This window comes from Rattus rattus, chromosome 2 (genome assembly GCF_011064425.1).
Source record: "Rattus rattus isolate New Zealand chromosome 2, Rrattus_CSIRO_v1, whole genome shotgun sequence".
Taxonomy (NCBI): Eukaryota; Metazoa; Chordata; class Mammalia; order Rodentia; family Muridae; genus Rattus; species Rattus rattus.
The window spans coordinates 7,622,505-7,644,857 of record NC_046155.1 but is presented as its reverse complement, the minus strand read 5'-3'; the positions used below and the strand labels follow the sequence as shown (position 1 = coordinate 7,644,857).

General features: G+C 47.1%; 1 protein-coding gene across 2 annotated transcripts; it reads right to left on the bottom strand.

Moving 5' to 3' along the window:
• Positions 1-504: 504 nt before the first annotated feature.
• Positions 505-21,646, bottom strand: Tollip (toll interacting protein). Of its 2 annotated transcripts, none has more exons than XM_032891417.1 (6): positions 21,422-21,646; positions 12,161-12,310; positions 11,431-11,613; positions 10,226-10,378; positions 8,933-9,023; positions 505-3,449 (listed from the first exon to the last, which is right to left on the bottom strand). In XM_032891417.1, exons 1-6 carry the CDS (start codon positions 21,452-21,454, stop codon positions 3,235-3,237), a joined length of 825 nt encoding a protein of 274 aa, XP_032747308.1. In that variant the 5' UTR covers positions 21,455-21,646; the 3' UTR covers positions 505-3,234. The 2 variants fall into 2 exon arrangements, with proteins under 2 accessions (XP_032747308.1, XP_032747309.1); XM_032891418.1 differs by lacking the exon at positions 21,422-21,646 and adding an exon at positions 17,837-17,939.
• Between the last annotated feature and the right edge of the window lie 707 nt (positions 21,647-22,353).

Genomic DNA, 22,353 nt, shown 5'->3' with positions numbered 1-22,353 from the left:
GAGAGATAGCTTCCTCTCCACTCACCCCTGGCTACCTGCGGCAGGCTGGAGACCTGGCCCTGGGGTCATGAGAGCTGGAGAGCAGGCCTTGCACCTCACCTGGGCAGCACAGTTGCCCCATGGTACAGGCGTGGATGAGCCAGCCAAGGGCACTCGAGCTGAAGAGCTGCCTCTGTCCCCAGTTCAGACACCTCTCAGGCCCAGGCCTAGGACTTTGTATCGTCCCACCCCAACATCTACCCCATGGATAAACTGCTGGAGGGTGTGAAGGGGCCGGTCCTACAGATGCAAAGCTGCAGGATCTCCATGACACAGTGTGCCAACTCCCAGAGGCGTCCCCATGAGGATGCAGTACAGACGATGTAGCAGAAAGCAGAGGCCTCATAGCAGACCAACGACTCAATGTGATGGACATTTGCAAGAAGTACAGACAAAAGGACACACTGTGGGACACCGTGTGATGTACTACGGCTTCCACGTGATAATACTCAAGAACAAAAATGGTAAACATTTCCTCAGAGGGCTTTATTTTTCTATTTTATATAGACCACTTATTAAATTAGAAGGCTGAAAGTAAAAATATATCATATAATCAAAGAAAAATCTGGACATGGACCCCCATCCCCAAAATAACCACAGACAGAGTTCTGAGAACTATTCCCACCAACCTCTAGACAGTGTGTCGGGTGATGCCAGTGTCTGTAAAGAGTGGCCTGGGAGGGCGAGGGCAGAGCCCAGTCGCACCGCACTTCTGTCAACTGGGCAGGCGTTACTCACACGGTGAGATGAAAGCCACTGGCCATGTCAGACCACAAGCGTGCAGCAGGTTACAACTTCAGCCAGCCAACATGTGCAGAGAAGAGAACAGCTCCGGCCATCCCTAGACCCATACCTACCTACCCTCGAGTTGGCCTGAGGGCAGGGGCCCCAGTGAACACCTTGTGAAATTTTGCTACCAACATCCATCTTCAAACTTGGCAAGAGCAGCAATGATACCCAGTGAGAGCCTGGTCCCCATGCAGAAGCTTGTCTGCCTCTGCTGTGGCCTCTGCCTTTGTGGCTCCTTCCAGGGGTGACTTCTCACCTTGAGAAGATTCAGGATTCGATGGAAGGCCAAGCAAGCCATGCTCTGATGCCTTAGTCCCTACACAGGCGCCGACAAGCACTGCCTCTTTCCTTGTACTACATGGGTGCTGACATGAAATTCCAAGACAAAATAGCACAAAACCTAGGAGAGTGGGATATCACTCAGGCCTTATAAAACGTGATCTTCCTTTAATCTATTAAAAAAATAAAATGTTCATGACAAAGGGCAGAGTCTGTGTTCAGCTCAAGTCTTAAATCTGTCTTAACCATCCCTCTTCCTCATTCGAGCAAGCACAAGTTAGTGAGTGCTGCCTCTGAGTGCCGTGGGGGCTGCTCAGGGGCTCCCTTCAGAGCCTCACAAGAGCAAAGTGGCCCTGTGCTCAGACCACACTGAGACCTAGAGACAGGTGCTGAGGTCCCTGCTCTGCAGTGTCTTGAGTCTGCTGGTGACACTAAGCAGACCACTTGAGGAGGTCCTGCCTGCTTGACTCATCCACCCTATAAGAGGGCATCTGCTTACCAAGAACAAGGCCACACAACAGTCTAGAATGGAGACTTCCAGTGCCTGGTTGTGTTAAAGTGAGTGGTTGAATCTATTTAACAAACATTGGTCTTTCTTCTCTGTTTTGCAGTTAAAAGGTTTAAAGAGCTACAACTAAAGAAAAGTGCTTGTTACCACCATCCCATGCTCACCGTCACCACATACTGCCTTTAGGCTTACAAAAATAAATACTTATGAACAATATATCTGACGAAAAGCACCCCACGGATAACAGAAAGTAGTATATCTCACTGCTTTTTTAGGAGGCAAAGACCAAAACTGAAGTACTAGTTTTCGTATTTGAAGTCCTTCACAACATTCCAAACTGCTAGGAGTCACCTTCACGCCCATATTGGTGCATCACATATTCAAACACTGGGTGTGCAAATTCTCAGAAAAACAAAAAGCAACTGCAATGTAAGGCAAAACTGTAACACCATAAACACGTGACAATGTGTGATAGCTTCTTAACAGTACCTGTACAGTGGATCGATTCTGAGAAAGCTTTCAAGGTCTGAATCTTAGGACAAGGTGCCACCCATCTTTCCCCTAAACAGGTCTATAGCCAGGCCATGGGCTCATAGGTTTGTAACTCAAAATACAACGCACAATATCCACTGGTCAGGTACAGGCACCTCTACCTCCATGAAGGTTTAATTTAAGCATGGATTTTTATTACTCAAGCCAATCTACAGTGTGGGTCCATAGAATGTACTGCAGGTCAGTAGTGTCACGATGCTTGAATTTTAGTAGTAAGCACGCAGTGCCACACCCGCCCACCTCCTTCACTTGACTCTGGACTCTGTGATGAGGGTCTATCAACAAGAACAGCCCCTGGAGTAAGACCCACAATGCTGGACTAAAGAAGAGGTGGAAAGCAGCCTCCAGCAGTAAGGGCCAAGGTGGCGCCTTGCTAGCCAAGCACCAAGTCTGGATACCTTCTGTTTCCAAGTTGGATTTCTGTGGCTGAAGCCTAGCCAGACAGTGGCAGGTAAGCAAGATAGGAGGTTAGAGACCTGCTGGATATGGCTGGGAAGCATATCTCCTGGCCCAGGACTAGCTGAGGGGCCCAGGTTCACATACGACATCAGAGGAGGGAAGGAGGTTTTAGCTTGAAAGTTCTAAAAATAACCTGTAAGTAAGTGCACATGAACTCAGTGCACTGTCAACAACCATCCCAGCTGGGCTGAGTAACTCCATGCCATCCATCAACTCAGAAGGACGCTGTACAATCACTAGTATCCTGGCAGAGGCAGCTTGCTTTCTATAAGAATGCTTTCCAGAATAGGGTGAGGACAGGAGATGCAGGTCCCCAAACAGGACGACTGGTCTGTGCAATAACAGGGCCATGCCACCATCACCCAGCTAGAGACAGGGAGAGAACTGTCCCCCAACCCTGTCCCCCAGCAACATTGAAGAGGACTGCCTGCCTAGAACCGAAAATCCACATGCATCCCCAAAATATGTGGGAAGGGGCGGCGCAGATGTCCAAGGAAAGGGTATGTGGATGGTCTTTCATTGGAATCTTGTGGGGATGGTGACCCTGGGGAGCCCCGGGTGGACAAGTCCAAGGGTCAGTGCTGTGAAGCCAAGGGCCACAGGTGGGTCTAGGACTCTTCGCCCATTTGCAGTAAGGAGTTGATGGCAGCATCTTTGTTCCCTCTTTGGGCTTCAAGCACAGAACGGATTACTTCCCTGTCCATGTTGGGAAACATGTCCTGGATAGCCTTGAGGTCCTCCTCATTACAGCGGGGCTGAGGAGCCACAGCTGGTGGGGGCATAGCCATAGGCACCATGCCAGGGCTGCAGACAGCAGGCATCCCTGAAAACAAAAGTTGAAATTTGGTTAAAGAGTGGGGTCAGCCAGGCGTGGTGGTGCATGCCTTTAATCCCAATACTTAGAAGGCAACAGGAGAGTCTCTAAGTTCAAGGCCAGCCTGGTCTACAGAGTGAGTTCTAGGACAAAAATAGTGGGGTCACAAAGCTGCAGTGCCAAAGGAAGAAATAATACATCTCACTGGTTCCAAGGGGAAAGACTACCTTAAGCCTGACTTGAAACCAGATCTCACAGGGATGCCCACGGCAGATGGGATGGGCCATCATCCTCACTACGGAAGCTACCTCTCCTGGTGTATTTTCTTTCTGAACAAAAATTCAAGATGAGGGGTTAGGGATTTAGCTCAGTGGTAGAGTGCTTGCCTGGCAAGCGCAAGGCCCTGGGTTCGGTCCCCAGCTCCGAAAAAAAGAAAAAAAAAATTCAAGATGAATCTATCTCATCAAAAATTACAGGGAGCAAGATGAAAACTTGGTCATCACATGTGCTACTTCAAGAACTTAGGAGACTCACTACACTCATGAGTCTTTAATTAGATTGGGGACAACAAAGTATTATGCTTGTACACCCAATACTCCAAAGTCTGCTTGTGTCAACATTCTAGAATTTACTTTCACAGCCTAGCAAAGACATTACAGTAGCCACACACAAGGTAAGGCTAAAAAAGCACTCTCTGAAAACCTCAAGAAAGCTGCATTCTAGCCTTTCACAATGAAGATGATGCTCATTAGAAAGCACATCGCTTCTCAGCAGCCTGAGGCACAGGGACTTCAGTGGGGCATGGGAGCCAATTCTTTTGCCATGAGAGCAACGAAGGGCTGCTGGCACAGGGCTCAGCACTGATGTTACATGGCTCCCTGCAGCCTGTGCTAGGTGAAGGGGTACAAGCTGAGGAACAGAGGCAGGTTTCCTAAGTACCCTCTGGGCCAGGCCTTCTCCTTCATGCTTGTGTCCTGACTGACTTAGACAGGTTGTCATCAGACACCTTACAAGTTGTCACCATATAGTGGTGTAGCTGGCATTTGCTATTTGAGTTTTTCATTCTAATACCCTTCTCCAATCTTTCAAACTCCTAATACTAGATAGGAAAGGAAAAAAAAGGATAGAAAGAAGGGAGGGATTATCATAGACTACTTCCTGCTGACTCGGGGCATCAAAATCTTTGGGGCAGGTTTGATCTTTGCCATCAGCATATCTAATAATTCTTGTTTCTTCTCTGCACATGACACTTAACAAACCATAACCGACAACAAACAACAAAAAACAACAACCCACCCTGCCTCTTGAGCCTAGCACATGTATATGTATATATATATTCTCTGAAAAGTCTCCAGAGTTCTCACCACTACACAACTGCAGAAACTGTCGCTGGCAAAACCACGCCTCTGCTAGAGCACGAGGCAAATCACAGTCAGCTGCTGCAGACGGTCTGAAGCAGCCCCATGTCCCACACCTGGGATTACAACAAAACATATTCTTATACTATTTCTGTATTTTCTAAAGAAAACAAAACGCCAAAATTTTTGCCTGACCCAGGTGTAAGACAGCAAGCAGCCTGTTTCTAAAGGGACCCAAACAACCTCACCAGAACGAATGCAGTGCCTGCAGCCATGAACACAGCCACTGCAGCAACACACGGAAAGGTGCACAACCATATGCAGGCCAGGCAGCTTCCTCTGGGTCCTGCTCAGACTTTCCAACACTTTTCAACCTAGCTGGGTACAGAAAAGAGAGGACTAGGCACCGCTGCAAAACCTGCAGAAAAAAACTGCAGAGTCAGCATAGGAAAGCAGTGTGCGGTCATCTGCTCTCATAAACCAGCTCCTTTGGGAGCAGCAGGCCACTACATACAAGGAAAACTGGCCCTAGTGTCTCCCATCCTCCGGAGTGAATACTATATTCTCAATCCATGACCTGTCACCATGACCGAGTATGGACCAGTTTATCAAAACTTCTTTGAAATTGTAAGAGCAAATGTGGGGTGACCAGCCAACTTTGCGGGTAAAGGATGGACAGGACCCTGTAGTTTTGGGTTGTAAAAAATGTGTCCTCTCTGGTTCAAGTGGGTACAGTGAGGAGCCATACAGAAGGAAGTAAACCATGCTGAATAAGGGAGCTCAGAGCAGGCTGCATATCACAGGACATTTCTACGCTCTCAAACTAACAGATTCATAAACACAGGTAACCCTTGATCCTCAACCTTCAGCTTTAGCTCTGCAAAGCAGCAGCTATGGTCTTGAAACCAAGACCTCAAACACAGACAACAGGGTCTATGCCTCCTGATATGCAGAGGCAGCAGGCACCTACTGGCCATGCATTGGCCCTTGGGCATACAGCAAGGGTAGACCAATGGGCAGTGAGAACAGGCTAACATGTGAGTCTCCTCATTCCTGTCTAACTGGTCACAGACTTATTTCACCTTACTGTCAGGAGCTTGAGTGCAGTCTTCTTTCATGCATGGTCTGTGTACACATACCTCACACTGTGAATAGTCAAGGGTATGAGTCTTCCCAAGAGAGCAAACTCTGCAGCATGAAGCTGATATGAACCAAGAAATATCACGTGACTTGACCTCACTTTTGAGAAGGCAGAGAGCAACAGGAATAAAAACGCCCTGGATGAACTGCTTCTCCTGCCTCTGTGGACTGAGATAACCTGACTCACAGGACAGATGGCAGCTATGAATCATCTCTGCACAGGATACCCCAAGCACATTGCTAGGACAGCTCTGCCCTCACAAACATACAGGAATCCTAAGAACCAAAGCTGGGCATCCAGTTTCAACGAAACAACATCCTTATAATACCCCAATGATTAAGATAAATACAACACAAAAACAATTCAAGAACGTTTTTAGAACTGATTCTCCATGAGTGGAAGTCTGGGTTCAGAGAGAAGTGGCTAATTCTGGGGTGGAAGAAGGAAATGTACAAGCTAGCCAGAGGCTTCCTGTGCCAACATCAGGAAGCTCACACAGCATCAAAAAGCACACAATTCAGCCAACTAGGCCTCACTTCCAGACCTAGTCAATCTGGGATCACTGAGTGACAAAACAATATAGTAACGAATTAATAGCTCAGAAAATAAAACAAACCTCAAGTCCATACTGCTACAACTATCAGTGGACAGCTCAGTCTGACATAAAACAGGCAGCAACTGTGACCTTGAATACAATCCTCGAGGAGATACGAAGGGGTTCCCAAGAGAATGAAAGGGCAAACTGTCACCTCACCAAACACTAAGGTGGGAGCAGCAGAAATAGAAGAGAGCAGCTTTCTAAGCAGCACCTGGGGACACCTGGCCAGACAGTGAACAGGGCAAAGCCTGTCACAAATTCTCAGAAGATCCAGTCCACCAGCCCTGTAGCACGTCCCTTTGGGAAGAGTCCTCACTTCCAGGAAGCATGCTTACATGGGGACAGAGCAAACATCAGAGGCTAGTCTCCAAAGGAAAAATATCCTTTTATTTCTGTGACAGCTTTTCTGTCGGTAGGAAACTATTTCTAACTTTAAAGATGTACATCAAAGGATCAAAGTCTATTTCTAGAGGAGCCTTCCCTAAAATACACATTCTAGAGCAGCCTAGAGGCATCACAGAGAATGAAGGACAGGAGCCCTTCAAGAAAGGGTAAACTGGTCAACAGCTTTTACCTTTTGTTTACAAGTAGTTCTCCTGTTTGTAACTGCACAGAAGTTTGTCTTTGTTGCTTCCCCACACCCTCTGCTCAAGTCCAACCCCGGTGCCTGAAGATGGGCTTTACTTGGAAAGAGGGTACCCTTGTTCAGATAAGACCATGAAGGAGTAGAAGAGCCCTTGTCCAGTGACCTTACAGGACCAAAACATACAAAGAGGGTGGCGGCCACAAGTGTATGAAGACAGACCACAAGAGCTCAAAAAGGTAGAGTTTCCCTCTCTGGAGCGTCGGAAAGGATTACACCCTTGTTTTGACTCCTGTCCTCAGGGCCTCAGGGAAGATACTTCTGTTACACTGTACTATCTGTGACCCAGTCGACTCTGCTACACTGGGTACCCTCTGTGCTCACTGCATTTCACTTGCTTCTTCTCCCTCCTCAGACCTCCAATTCAGCACATCTCACTGACAAACTCCATACATACCCTCATGGGGCTGTAGTTCAAAAGGGAATCTGGGAGCAACTCTGGGAACCCAACCCTCATACCTCAGGGTTTTGAGGATCTTATTTGATCACTGAACTGGGACAAGTCAGTATCTTGTATTTGGGACTCCAGAGAGCACACATTCTAAAACCCCACTTTCCAGATTTCTAAGGCTCCTGGTGAACCACCACACTGCTTTAAGGTTTCTCTAAGGTCCTGGGTCACTGCCCACTTGACTTGTTTGTCCTCTACTGCAGGTTGTACATTCTAGTCTGCTGATATGGTGACAACCTACTCCAGTCCAAATACTGCATGGCCCTGGAACCCTGTGAACTTACCCTCCCTTTCCTTTGCAAAACGCTGCCCTTTGTCCCTGCAGGGAGATTTGTCATAGGCAGAAGGCCCAAGTTCTGTCTGTCAGGGCTGTTTTCAGGATATGTGTGGGTGGATTTCATTCCCAAGTCCTGTACTATCTTCCTTCGCTCAGCTGGCGTAAGGGCTAAGTTTAATAAAGACTAATGAGTCACTCCATTCTGACTGTGTGGAACCCTCAGACCCCGCACCGATGAACCACAGCAGCTCTGTGCTGTCCTAGATCCAAAGCAATGCTCACTCTAAGCACCAGCAAGCAGGAACCATATAGGCAAAGCCCCATCCAGGACCTCATATTCCCTCTTGCCCTATGGACTGGGCATCCCTACTGCCTTAGCCTTTGAATTCCTTGGGATAGCAGGACTACATGGTTTGCTTGGACTCCAGTTGCTTGGACCCTAGCAGAGAACAGGGGTCCTGAAGGCCTGCCCTGGTGTCTACTCTCAGAGCCACAGTCTTTCCTGTTGGCTGAAGCCAAGAAAGCAGGTGTGTGATCTCATCTGGCTTGCCCTACTCTGATAGGAAGGCCAACTGGACACCAGGTACTGTGAAATCCACAGGAAGGTTAAAAATTAAAAAAATACATAAAAGCCACATCTTGACTTTACAACTCAAGCAGGTATTAATTTACATGGGTAAATACTTTCAATGAAAGCCATGATTTAAGATGTAGTATGCCTTGTCTAACAGGAACCAGGTTTTCTTATTCCTACAACTCATACATGAAAATATTCCTAGACAAGGTTTCAACACCTCTAAAAATTTCAACTCACCTTACTTGTGGCAAAAACAGGGCAAACACTACTTCCTATGTATACAAAAATAATTCAAATATGACACTGGAGTAGGTTTTAGAAGGTCTTCATTTAAAATAGCCATGCTTACACAATTCTACACTACTCAAGCTTCATAGGGATGCTGGGCCCCTCCCTTCTCCTGTCCTACTTTGTCCCTGGGATGCCTACCAAAGAAGCAGTACACACCTGCAATGGGCACATAGCCAACACCCTGCTGGTACACAGTTGGCATCAGGACCACAGGCTGAGGCGGCATCATCATGGCAGCTGGAAGGGACTGAAACACAACAAAGAAAAACATGGGTGTCAAGGAGGACCATACCATACGTCAATCTTGTTACTTCTGGTATCATAGGGCTAGTCCTAGCCACAGCCCAGACAGCAACACCCAAGACATGGAATCCTCAGCAAGAACGTAGTATCCCTGGCCACTGGTTTCATTTGTACCACTCCTGCAGACCTCCTCCCTTCAGCTGGAAGACTTGGGCTGCAGACTCAGAACTACAGCTCAGTTAGGAAAGTGCTTGGTGCACAAGCATGAGGACATGAGTTCAATCCCCAGCACCCATATATAAAGCTATGTTTATGTGTGTGTGTGTGTGTGTGTGTGTGTGTGTGTGTGTGTGTGAGAGAGAGAGAGAGAGAGAGAGAGAGAGAGAGAGAGAGAGAGAGAGACACATATCTATAATCCTAGGACGAGAGAGGCAGAGACAAGAAGATCCCTCAGGTTCATTAGCCAGCCACTCTAGTGAATGGAATGAGTTTCAGCTTCAGTGAGAACAAGAGTCAAGGTGAAGACCAAAGAAAACAAATGATGTCAACCACTGGCTCACATGAGCTACAACCACACCACTTCTCACACAGGACACTTCTCACACAGGACTTACAAAGCTCCCTTCAGGATCCATTTTGGAGACTGCATCAGTATCAGTAGCTTCTCTCGGAAATGCTGAACCGTTTTATTTAACATATCTTAGTGTTTTGTGTGCCTATATGTGTGTGCATTATGTGTGTGCCTGATGCCAGTGAAGGTTACATTAGGGTATTGGATCCCCTGGAATTGGAGTTACAGTTGGTTGTCAGCCACCATGTAGGTACTGGGAATCACAAGGGCAGCAGTGCTCTTAACCTGTTGAGTCACCTCTCCTGCCCCAGCGCAAATAATCTTGAACTGTAGATGAGCGAGTATACAATGGACTATGCTACATAAGCACCTGTTAAAGACGGTGACACTCCACACCAGGAGAGGCATGTAGGATGGTAAAGCAGAGGAGGCCTGCATACCGGGTGCTTATACTCCCCTGTTCTCAAAGGCTCAAGAACAACTAAAAGGAAAGGCCCAGATAATACAAAGGAGACAGTGGGAAACCAGACCCCCAGCCCTGCCTCCCATGACTTCCCAAGGTTCTGGGAGCCATAGCTGTCTCAAGGAGGTACCAGACCCTCTTTGAGGATGGCCTCACCAGACAGTGAACTCACCGTATAGGACATGACCAGGTTAATCATGCCCTCCTTGTCATCGCCCTGCCTCCCACTCAGGCTATACCACTCGTCCTCCACTTGGCCCTGCTTCAGGGACTCGGGGATAGTGATGTGGGTCCAAGCTATGCGGTCGTCCATGGAGAAGGCTCGCTGAGGAAGACAAGAGTAAAATGACCTCATTGCGGCCCTCAACGACCCATATTATAGAAACCAGCTTTTCCTAAGGCTGTGACTTTACTTGGACTGCCGCCTGCATCTACCTTCTGTGTTCTTGGCAGGACAGGGTTCCTCTCACTGCTCCAGCTTCCTCCAAGGAGCTTCCCATTAAACCACAATCCCAGACATCCAGGTGACCTGTACCTGGCCACCACTACTTCTGCATCTTCTGAGTAACCACCAGGCCAAAGGACAATAAAGAAATCTCTGGGCTGCCATCCTTGCTCAGGGATGGACACTGTCCTCTGCAGTCCTTGTGGCCCTAACTAATCAGCTAGATAGAAGCTGTAAGTCTCAAGCCCAGTAGGTACAGACGAGGACAAGAGCTGCCAGCCCATCCATAGCCCAGCCCTCCTTCCCATATCCCTACTCTTCATAGACACTGAAGAAGAAAGCAGAGGAAGGGGTCAAGACAAACGAGTGGCTGTGTCCCCCTCGCTGGACTACCTATGCCCACTTCCTCTCTGGCTCTCACCGTCCTCATTCTCTTCCCACTGCCCTTAGCTCTGTTTCAAGGAGGCAAGCACATGGTCTCCAGAACTAGGCTGCAAGAAGACATCTTCAGCCACCTGAGTTTCCTGACTGCCCTCAAAAAGTTGCACACCTAACTGCTGGTATGGCCATGGGACATTAGTGTCAGAGCCTGGAACTCAGGCCTGCAAGAACAGTGTTCCCCGCACTGGGGGCACTGACTTATTTGAAATTCGACTTATCCATGAACATCTATCTTCACACTCTACTCATGCTTCTATCACTGGTGATGGCTCCCAATGGACACTGTCAAAGAAACTGTACTTTGTCATTCAGCCACTAAATGCCAGGTGTCCAGGCAGGTCACATCCTGTCACTAGTCACTAAATGCTAGGTACAAAGGTCCTGAGCACCAGTAGAACAGCCTCATGACTACAACCACAAGGCACATGCAGCACACCCATGGCTGCCAGATCCCAAACTTGGCAACTCTGTAACACTGGGGCATCTCTCACCTCATCGAAGATCTCAAGGTAGAACGAGTCCACACCTGGGGGCACTGTGCACTGAATAACCTTGTTCCATCGAGGGTTCTTGGCGCCATTGTGTGCTGTGGGAGTTTCATAAACAGCATAGCCCAGACGCAGGCGGCAGTAAGGGTCCATACGAGTCATGCCATAATTCTTTGCCAATTTGGCCTGAAATAACACCAAATTTAGAAAAATGAGGCATCCACCAGCAGAAACAAAAGCCAGTGCTTACGTAAACTGCTTTCCTTACAGGTATTTCCTAGTGTGTGAAAAAACAGTCTTCAAGTTCACCTCACTGTGTCAGTAACCTGCTCTCGAACATGCTGCCAGTCACTCCTGGACTCACAGGACTCTGGGAACCTGGCCATACCTGGCAGTAAGCAACTACCTGTAAGACAAGACCTCTCATCTGACACTGTGCACTGACTGAGCACATCCTAGGCCTCAGCATGGGGCTGAGGTTGAATAGGAACCATGGTTTATTTACAGGGCAGTTGTGCAGAACTGAGTAGCTAACACCTGAGCTGCAATAAAGGGGTCAGGGAAAGCATCCTCATAGAGGATAATGACTGACATGGACCAACAGTATCTTAGGTAGATCCCTGGGACATCGACAGGTATTACTGTCCACATGGGAAATGAGGTGCAAAGCCTCATCATGCCCATGCCTCTTCTGCTCAATCCCACCAGTTTTCAACCGGAAACTGAGACCCACCTGTACTACAGTGATGCTGAGACGACCCACAGTGCCAACTGCTCCTCCATACTGCAGCTGCTGGGCTGCCTGGGCATCCAGCTGTATCTGCTGCTGCTGCTGTGTGGGCGTTATACGGAGGAAGTCCTGGGGGAGCTCACCAATGTATACCTTCCAGTGAGGAGAAAGCGTAGAGTCAAACAAAGCAAGTTGCCAAGCAATCTCACAGTACTATCAGGCTTACCTTGGAGCAATGTGTCACACAGGCTCACCTTACCAAAGTTTTCCTTCTTCCTTCCTTTTTTTTTTTTTTTTTTTTTGGTTCTTTTTTTTCGGAGCTGGGGACCGAACCCAGGGCCTTGCGCTTCCTAGGCAAGTGCCTACCACTGAGCTAAATCCCCAACCCCCTTCCTTTCTTTTTTAACCCACAAGAGATTCCAGCCTGCCCTCATCTGAGCTTCCTTCCCTGAAAACATACACCTCCTTATTCAGGAGGTGCTCAAGGCAAACCAGAGCCCTTGGAACATTAAGAGCCTACCTCAGTCACTAAAAAGGCTATTAGAACTCAAGGGAGACCTAAAATGCTCTAAGAAAATAAAGCTTTTCAAGAAAAATAGGAGAGCAAAGGAAAGGTTAACCAAGACTCCTAATGGTAGCCCTGGCTAAGATTTATTCTGGAGTTAACCACAGGACTCTACCACAGAGACCACCACAGGAATACAGGCTGAACCAGGGATTCCTAGGAAGAAAATACCAGTTGGAAATGGCATACCTGCCTGGGGTCCAAGATGGGAGGGTCAAGGACCCTTTGTAGCAGCTATGATGTTAGTTACTTAGGACAGTGGGGACAGCCTTGGGGGCAAGCCTCCACAGCTTCAACCAGGGTAACCCGACAGAAGGCAGGACTGCTTCTTGCCCAGTGGGTGCTGGTCTTAGCTACATAGAGGAAGTGCTCACCATTAAGAAACAATTGAGGTTCTGAAGGCTGAAAACGCACTGAAGAAGACCTGAGCAGCAATCAAGCCTAAAGTGGTCCCATATGCATGCTTCCCCAGAAGCACCAATGTCATATGTGAGCTGTGACAGAGCGAATTTACTGAGAGCTGCTGGGGGCACTTGGCACCCAGTTCTGTGACAGCCTGACTACCTCCTCCACTGACCACACTCCTGCCTATCCTCCTGCTGTAGGTTTCCACTGATGTGCATTATGCACACTTCCACCTTCTGCAGGGTTTTCACTCCCAGCACCTGGAAAACACCCCCTCTTGGCTCACTGTCGCATTCCCATCAAAGCCAACCTGAACTACATAGGGAGTTGCAAGCCAACCTGAGTTATATGGCAAGACTCTATCTCAAAAAATAAATTAAATAAATTATTAAAGGAAAGAAACAAGCAAAAGTCCCTGGATCCCCTAGTCTAGCCCCTTACCCTCTTCCCATCTCTGTGCTTCCAGAAAATACAGACTAGTCAGATGTTCAGAACCAAGGATATAGCTACCGTTGAGCAGCTGACCTGATGATGTTCCCAGTACTCTCCTCTAACTTAAAAAAAAAAAAAAAAAAAAGCACATCACACTTGTCTGTGAGTGGTGACCACTTAGCAGCACGTCTCTCTGAATCTCTGGGGTCTCTCAATCCAGAACCAGGAGGGAGCCCAGCCCTCACATGCAGAAGCTTTCTGCAAAGTAGCTGTGGCCAGTGAGACCCATGGTTTCCATGAAAAGCACAGTTTCCAGCACCTAAAACTTCTCTTGGACAGACAACCTTTCCCAGGACACATCACAAATGCTTCCGGGGGGTCCAGAAGAGATGAGAAAGGGCTGTGATTTGAGAAGACACGAATCAGTGTCTATGGTATATAGGAAACAGTCCCTCCCAGAGGAACTCCTGGTCCACACCTGTGCTAGTCTATAGTGAATTTAGAGGGTGTACCTCCAAGATGCATATTCAGCTTTGTCTATACATCCTAAATGGGTTATTAGGCAAAACAGATATTTTTAAGCCAGATTCTTGGGGTTAACCCATATAGGCCAAGTTCTTACTTGTCATAGGAACAACTATCAATTGTATGTCACGTATTACAGCTTTAGTGCTGCAGCAGGACACATTTGTGTCTCTGAAGGATACACACAGGAGGGCAAGCAGGCCAGTAGATATCACAGTGATAGGTCAGGATATAGGCAGTCATGGGGGCTGCTTCAGGCATGGAGGTCAGGAAAGGCCATGTGGAACAAGTCAGGGCTGTTTTTACTTTGTTTATCTGTCCTCTTCTTGGGACTAGAAACTTTAGGCACCGAGATTTCATATTATACTCTTCCAGGCTTTCATTAAAGAAAAAGAGATTGTTGGGGTGGGGGTGGGAGTGATAAAATGTGGATAGAGGTAGAGCTCTGTGGCAGAACATTTGCCCAGCATGCACAAGGCACTAAGTTCAATCCCCAGTACTTTTGCCCCTCAAAGATCAAATTCAAATATGCTATTTTTCAATAAGGATTTAACCATAAAATTATAAATAGGAAAGTTTTAACAATGCGAATTTAACAGTGTTACTTAAGAGTAGAAAAGCAACCTTATGGTAGAGAAAGCTAACCCATTCTGCCTTCTCCAGGTGACCCTTCGTCCAAGCCAGGGATGTACTGTAACACCCTCAACAATGTACCTTCTCAAAAACAAAACAAAAACCAGAAAAACAAACAAACAAACAAACAACAAACAAACAAACAAACAAAAAAAACAAGGAAGCCTGAGATATGGTTAAAGGCAAGGCAAGTCAGGTACTGGGAGGAGCCCACAGCAGTGAAGGGAACAAGCTGAATCTTGAGCATAGACTGAAGCCAGTTTCGTGGCAGTGGAAATGGTCTGTGAATATGACATCAGGAGAAACAGAGTGATACGAGGGAAACTTTTTTTCTATAGCTTTTCTCAAGTCACAATTGTACTAGGAAGTTTCACCTTCACCTAAAGGAGCAGGGAGGATAGGAAAGACTTCAGCCTGAACCAGATAAACAAGGTGGTTATACAACCATTACTCTCTGTCCTGGGAGGGAAGACAAGCCTGCCTGTTGCTGCAGGTCCCAGATGATTCGTCTGAATGAGGACACCTCTTGCTGTACCTAAAGGAGTCACTACTGTTAGCACAGTGAGGAGTACTTCAAAGCAAGAGATGAATCCAGGCATTGGTGCGAATTCTATAAAGTCAATGACGGCACTAGAAAATACCATTAATAAACAGCTATTTTTAGTAAAGTTTTAAAATACAGGGCTAATCCTAAAATGTATTTTTGCCATATACTGGTGGAGGGAAAGTTTGCTATATATTGGCCACATGAAATATAAATTTTATCTTGGTTTAAAGACTCAGAAAAATTAAATGATGATTCTGTTTAACAGACCCACAGTGGATCTTTTTTACAGTTTATCTAAGAGTACAAGATGAATACATGGTTCGATACTAACAAATGACTTCAAACATGTGGGTTAACACCCAACAATTTCAGGGCTGGAGAGATGGCTCAGTGGTTAAGAGCACTGACTGCTCTCCCAGAGGTCCTGAGTTCAACTCCCAGCGACCACATGGTGGCTCACAACCATCTGTAATGGGATCCAATGCCCTCTTCTGGTGTGTCTGAGGACAGCTACAGTGTGCTTATATATATTCAATAAATAAATCTAAAAAAAAAAAAAAAAAAAAAAAACCCAACAATTTCAATTCCAGACACCAGTCCCATGGAAAAGCTTCAAGAATGTAAGCATAAAAATGCTCATTCCTTATGGCCCGGGACAAAGGAAGAGCCACCAAGCAACGTTTGAGTTCCCTAGCCAGAAATATCTACGTGGCCCAGGCTCTCAACTTCAAAAAGAATGGGATATTTCTGTGTCCCTAAAAGAATGAAAGGAATCCCCAGGACCCTGAACCAAAAAGGAGGGACAAGTAGGCAGGGCACAGTAGGCTTCAGCCTTGGCTCTGGGTAGGTAGCACTTGAGGGCAACTCAATGTAGAAACAGGCAGACAAATCTTGTGAATGAGGGCACAATGATACCCAATCTTTACAATCTGTGGCACAGCCCATGAGACTTCCCCCATCAACAGACAAGTTAGCTGTGTCCTAGGGTTCTCCAAAGGCTTCTGGCCTGCCCAGTGCAGAGCACCTGCCTGCTAGCATGTCTGGGACACTGTAGGAAAAGTCAAGAAGCTGCTAGCCTAGAGTTCAGCAAAAAAGATGGACAGCGACAGTTCCTTCAGCAGATGAGTGTGTATGTGAGTGTGTGAGCTGCATGCATGCATCCATGTGTGAGAGGCTGGGGCACTAGCAAGGCTAAAGGGAGCAAGGAAGAATCCTAAAGAAGCGCCAGCTCATAGTTTAGAGAATCTGTGACAGCTGGGCAGAAGGGGATCTGTTGCCTGATGCCAAGGCCAGGACAACCTTCCAGAGCCAGTGATCACAGGGATTCCTACACACAACATTAGCTGCTGCTGTGTCTTTCCACAGTCACCGCAGCCAGTCCCATCTGCCTTCAAAAGGTACCTGACAACTGTGCAACCCACCTGTACCCAGCTCTACTGCTTCTCTGTGTCAAAGCAGAATAGTATCTGAAAAGGATTCAATCATGGAAATATGTTTTTTGAGAAATGAAAAACAATTCATAAGGACCTAGAATCTCACTACTTTGTGGTATTTCCCATGAGCTGGGCCTGTTGCACTCTCCACGCATAAATTTGGAGCATCCTCATGGCCCTCAGTCAGGAAGGAAACTGCACTTAAAGGCTTTCCGTGATTTACACTGAAACTCCAAAGAATGGAAGATTAGTAAAAGAGTAACTGGGATGACAACAGGGCATGAGTCCAGTGGACTGAGAAGCCACTGCCTGCTGCCACTCTACACAGAGCTCTCAGGAGCTATAGTCAAGAGTGCTAAAAGAGGAACTGGAAAGCACAGCAGACGGATCCTGATAAACAGACACAAAGAAGATGAGGAAGAAAATTACACATCTCGGATCTGAACAAGCACTGACATAAAAGGAAAGGAGAACCATCAAATATGGCACAACGCCACCAGACCGGGGAAGACAGAGATGCGATCAACTTCAAATCTGCAAGACTGTGTGTTACAATTCCTAGGGTAACTCCCAAGGGAAAGAAAGAAACCATGCATTTACCAGACTGGTAAAGAATTTACTACTGATTACATACATTAAAAAAAATGTAATTGCTACTAATTACATACATTAAAAACTCTGTTTAATGAATCAGTCAGGGCAAGAATAGAAACAAATGGAAGCCTTATAGTGTAAAATGTGTATATATTTATACCATATAAAATAAAATAGCTTCTAATAGGAACTTGTACTTCTTAGATTTGACTTTTTTTTTTTTTTCGGAGCTGGGGACCGAACCCAGGGCCTTGCGCTTCCTAGGCAAGCGCTCTACCCCTGAGCTAAATCCCCAACCCCTAGATTTGACTTTTAAGGATATAGCTCTATGTTGCTGTGTGTAGATCTTTCCTAAACATAAATGTTGAAAACAATGTAAAGTCAAAACATAAACAAAAGAAAGAAAAACTGTAAATACTTTCTAAAAGAAAAAGCAGAGTAGTCACAAAATCTCAAAGTAAAAGGCAAGAAGCCAGTAGAGGTCACTATCTTGTCACCACAGTCTGATGCAGGAATGTTAGACTTATACTCAGGAATAGCCTCACCTCAGAATCCAGAGCAGACATTCTCAAGGACCCAGAGACATAGGCCTAGTGGCCAGCTGGGGAGCACAACCTCTTGCCCAGGTTCTGCCCTGTGAAGATGCATAGACGAGAGGATGCTAACTTACACTGGAGGTTTTAAAACTCCACTTATGTAGCAACACAAATATAAATAAATAAATAAATAAATAAATAAATAAATAAATAAATAAATAAATAAATAAAGCAAGCTAGCTGACACACACCCTAAAAAACTCAACTCCCTTCTCTATTACTAGAAAATTAGAAGCCTACATTTTACCTTACTTCAAACTGTAACCTAGGCATCTCTGGCTGATGAGAAATGCTTATCTTTAACATCAGATCCAGTTACCAAGTACAGAACATATGAACAAATTTAAAAATGACTCTTTTGGGGCTGGAGAGATGTTTCAGTGGGTAAGTGCAATGACTGATCTTCCAGAGGACCTGGATTCGATTCCCAGTGCCTACATGGTTCACAGCCATATGTATCTCCAGTTCTAGGGAATCTGACCCCCTCTTTTGACCTCCATGGGCCCCAGGAATGCACATGGTATACATACATGTACACAGGCAAAATGCCATACATAAAGTAATCTAATAACTAAAAAAAAAAAAAAAATCACTTTGCCATCACTAATCAAGTCAGCACTAATTGGCTCAGCTAGGCATGAGCACTAAGGACCACCCACAGAATGAGGAGGGGCAAAGCCAGAGCCAGTGTCCTCTGGCAAAGCTCACTTTAACCGGTTAACTGGCATCTCAAGCAAGGTAAGTCAGCACCTGTGGGACTCAACGCAACACATCTATAAAGAAGGACCTTCAAAATGCCACCCTTACACCTGGTGCAGCCTCCAGGCAGCAAGACCTCCTGCATGTATCCCCACAAGAAATAGGATCCTTCAAGTCACTCACTGTAGAAAAGGAGCAAGTTTGTAGACCGGGTAGCAAAATGGGCTGGTAATTTCAAAATACCAGTGTTTTCAAAAGTGATATGGATATAGCATAGGGTTCAGTGCCCTGTGGTAGATATTTTTAAAAAACAAAACCAAAAAAAACCCCTAAAATCTAAAAATGTAGAAGGCCACATAGCCTGAGGAAGAACTTATTCCTTCACAACTATGTAGGTGTGGGCTATCTGTCCTCATACCTGCCCTCCTCGCCCAGATGAGATTGTCCTGCCTTTTATAACCTGCCAAGACACTCTTGTCAGTTCTTTCCCACTTCTCAGAGGTAAAGGTCAGCTACAGAGTCAACTGCCCAAACCTGAGTCCAGGCTCCTAGGATGGAGACACTGGGCCTAACCTCTGCTGGGGCTACACAGAGAAGGCTGCTTGTGGGACCCAGCACTGACCAAATGCATGCACCTCGTCTGTTTGGAAGCAGCACTCCCGAGTGTGACATGAGCGGCAGAGAAGCACGCCACACTTGGCAGTTCTACTAGACCCTGACTACTGGCTAAAAGCCTTTGCAGATATTAGTGAATCCAGAGGTCGATGGGTGTGTCATTCCAGGTGAAGCAGCCAGTGAAAAGTTGAAAACTGAAAAAGGTTTGCATGAGAAACAGCACTTCCCAGATGAAGTTCAAGGCCTTCTACTCTACAGAGACCCTGGCCATGGCCCATGCAGTCCTCCCATATCAAGTCCATACCTTTCTGCTTCCACTGTGCTTTTAAGAGCACAGATCTGATGGAGACTTATTTTCTGGCTTACATAAGTTACCATGCATAGTGTGTCCCTGTGCTCCACACCTGTGGCTCAGTGTCTGGTTGCTCTAAATATTGTGGACACTAATACTATGATGAAGTCATGCACATCCCAAGTAAAGCTTGAGATAGTGGTCACTTATGACAAATTTTTAGAGCCCAAAGTTACAAGTCATCAAGAGTGCTCTAAAACCACCCAGCTGCCGTATTCCTATGACTACGTTATCCCTGGAACACTCGGCAAGTAGAAAGACTCCACAGATTCTGCTAGTATGAACATCATCTGACACTCCCAATTACTCATCACTGTGTAGGTTATTCCAGCTCTGTTCAACACCAGAGTTTCTCTAAGCAACAGGGAAAGATGGCTTCTTGCTCATGACAGACACGGAGCTCACCATCGGATGAATTCAAACTCAGCCTGTGCCACAGGAAGTAAGGATACTCTCAGACCACACAGTAAGAAAGGGTCCACTCTCCTAGGCAGGGGATATGAAAAGGGCAAGGCTCTGGCTCCCTTTCTCCTCTGGCAACCACCATCAATTTCCTACAGTTTGCTGAGACACAGTGAGGATGAAGAGGTTGCTGAACATGAAGGTAACTCCAGCTCTGGAAAGCTCCATCCAAGTTTGACTGTGGGTCAGAGCTGGCTCAAAGCCCTCCTAAAAGCACCTAATCAAACCTGGGGCTTTCTTCAAAGTCAGGAAATCGGTAACCTACCCCAAGGAGTTATGTCTGTGTTCTCTCTCTCTCTCTCTCTCTCTCTCTCTCTCTCACACACACACACACACACACACACACACACACACACACACACACACACACACACACACACACACACACACACACACACACACACACACGTCAATACCAAGCTGTCAGGGCGAGGGAACTCTGGAAACCACAGGCTTAGCGGGCACATTCAATATTAACTTCAGGGAAAGACACTGCAGTACTCATCAGAACTGTGTTCTACCACACACAGCCACTGTTGGCTAACAACATCCCACCCACAACAGCCTCAGGGAGCTACCGGGAGGACATTCACACTAGGGGAGGTAAGACAGGTAGTATTAGAATCCAAGACAATCCTGAAGAGACAACCCTGTTGAATCTTCCATGTTCTCTGCTCCCTTCTACTCGTTTATAAATGAAGAAATTGAGGCTTGAGAAGGTAGCCACTACCTGAGTTCAAGAGTTAGTATCCTATTTTCTATAGATGTTAGGGAGAGGAGGAAACTGTCACAACTAAGGACTGACTACAAAGTGGAATCTTTCGCCATCTCTAAAACCAAGGAGACCAGGATATCTCTCCTTTTTGGGGATCAACGTCCGGCTTTTGTCCGGCTCCACTCCTCTGAAAGACCACGAGAGTCACTCAGTTTGGAAAATTAATCAGGTCAGGGCCACTCTCCATCTGGGAGAGCAAGAGAGTCACAGCTCCTGTCCATCTGGGAGACCAAGCAGGTGACAGATCTGACAAAGTAGGGGGTTCGGGGCCCTTTCTGAGGAACTAAGGGAATCGGAGTCCCACTCCATCTGGATACCAATGGGGTAAGGTTTCCTCTGTGTAGAGGACTAAGGGATTCAGGGCCTCCACTCAGGAGGACTACGGGAGTCTCCATAAAGGGGGCCAGGAGCTTCAAGGGCCATAGGCATCTGGGGAACCATCAAGTTCTGCCTTCCTCCACCCAAGAGGCCCGAAAGACCAGAGTCGTTACTCCGTATGGGTACCTGAAGGTAGGACCCGCGAAGCCCTGGGGCGGCAAAGCAACCCACGAGAGGCCCCGCGAGAGACTGAAAAGAGAAGCCGGACCCCAGGCTCCGCTGCTCCAGCCAGGCTCTGGCCCAGAGGACTCACCGGCCCGCGCTGCGTGCTGACGGTGGTCGCCATGGTGCTGCGGCGGCCCTCTGCCTCACCGACTGCACAGAGACCCGCCGGGAGAGCTCTTCCGTTCCCACCACAACCTGCGTCGCTGACCGTTGTCCCGCGAGGCAATCGGCTCCTCAGTCAGCTGACAGTCGCCCCGCCTCGCCCCACCTCGGCGTTCCCCAAGCACAGAGCTCGGCAGCAGCTGATCCCGCCTCTTCCGGCTAATCCGCGCAGGCGTGCTCCGGGCTCAGGGGGAAGCTGGTAGTTTCCTGTATACGCCTGCGCAGTGGCTCCCGCTGGAGCTCAGTAGCCCCTTAAAATGGCTGTCAGACTGTCTGCGCATGCCTAAACCTGAGCGCTCCCTTGCGGGCAGAAACCTGCTCACGCTGCAGGACGCACCTATAACCGGGACGTTCATCTCAACTCGGTTGAGTCGCCACAGCTCTGGTCACCTAGCTGGAGATAGCTGTGATACCACCGCCTGCAGGTGCCTGATCCGCTTGGAGAAAACAGATGTTTGGCAGCTTGAGGAAAAAACAGATGGCAGTAGAACCAGCTACCCTCAAGCTCTTGAATTACCTCAAAATTATGTGGGAGGGAGAACATTTATATTTAAATTTTAAAAATAGAAACCAAGCTGAAGGAGAGACAAGAGTGGGCCGGAACATTTCCACCAGACTTGGATTTGCTAAATGAATGGAAGAAATGAAGACATGTCCCTAGGAAACCCAGGCCACCCACTCTTGCCTTTTCAGAGCACTCTCTTCAGAAGAATCTTTGGCCAGATAGACTCAGGGGTAGTTCCTGCAAAGAGTTTACCCTATGGTGGTCACCAATCTGTAGGTCCCTTTTTACTTGTGCTGCAACAAACTTGATACTGTCATTACTTCTAGAACATTTTCTCACACCATGTTCTCTTG

Coding starts and splice junctions, on each gene's coding strand:
- Tollip (XM_032891417.1), bottom strand. CDS start 21,454: ATGGCGACCACCGTCAGCACGCAGCGCGGGCCG. Junction 12,311..21,421: donor TCAGCACGCAGCGCGGGCCG/GTGAGTCCTCTG, acceptor CCTCACTGGAAG/GTATACATTGGTGAGCTCCC. Junction 9,024..10,225: donor ACCTGGTCATGTCCTATACG/GTGAGTTCACTG, acceptor GTTGTGTTTCAG/TCCCTTCCAGCTGCCATGAT.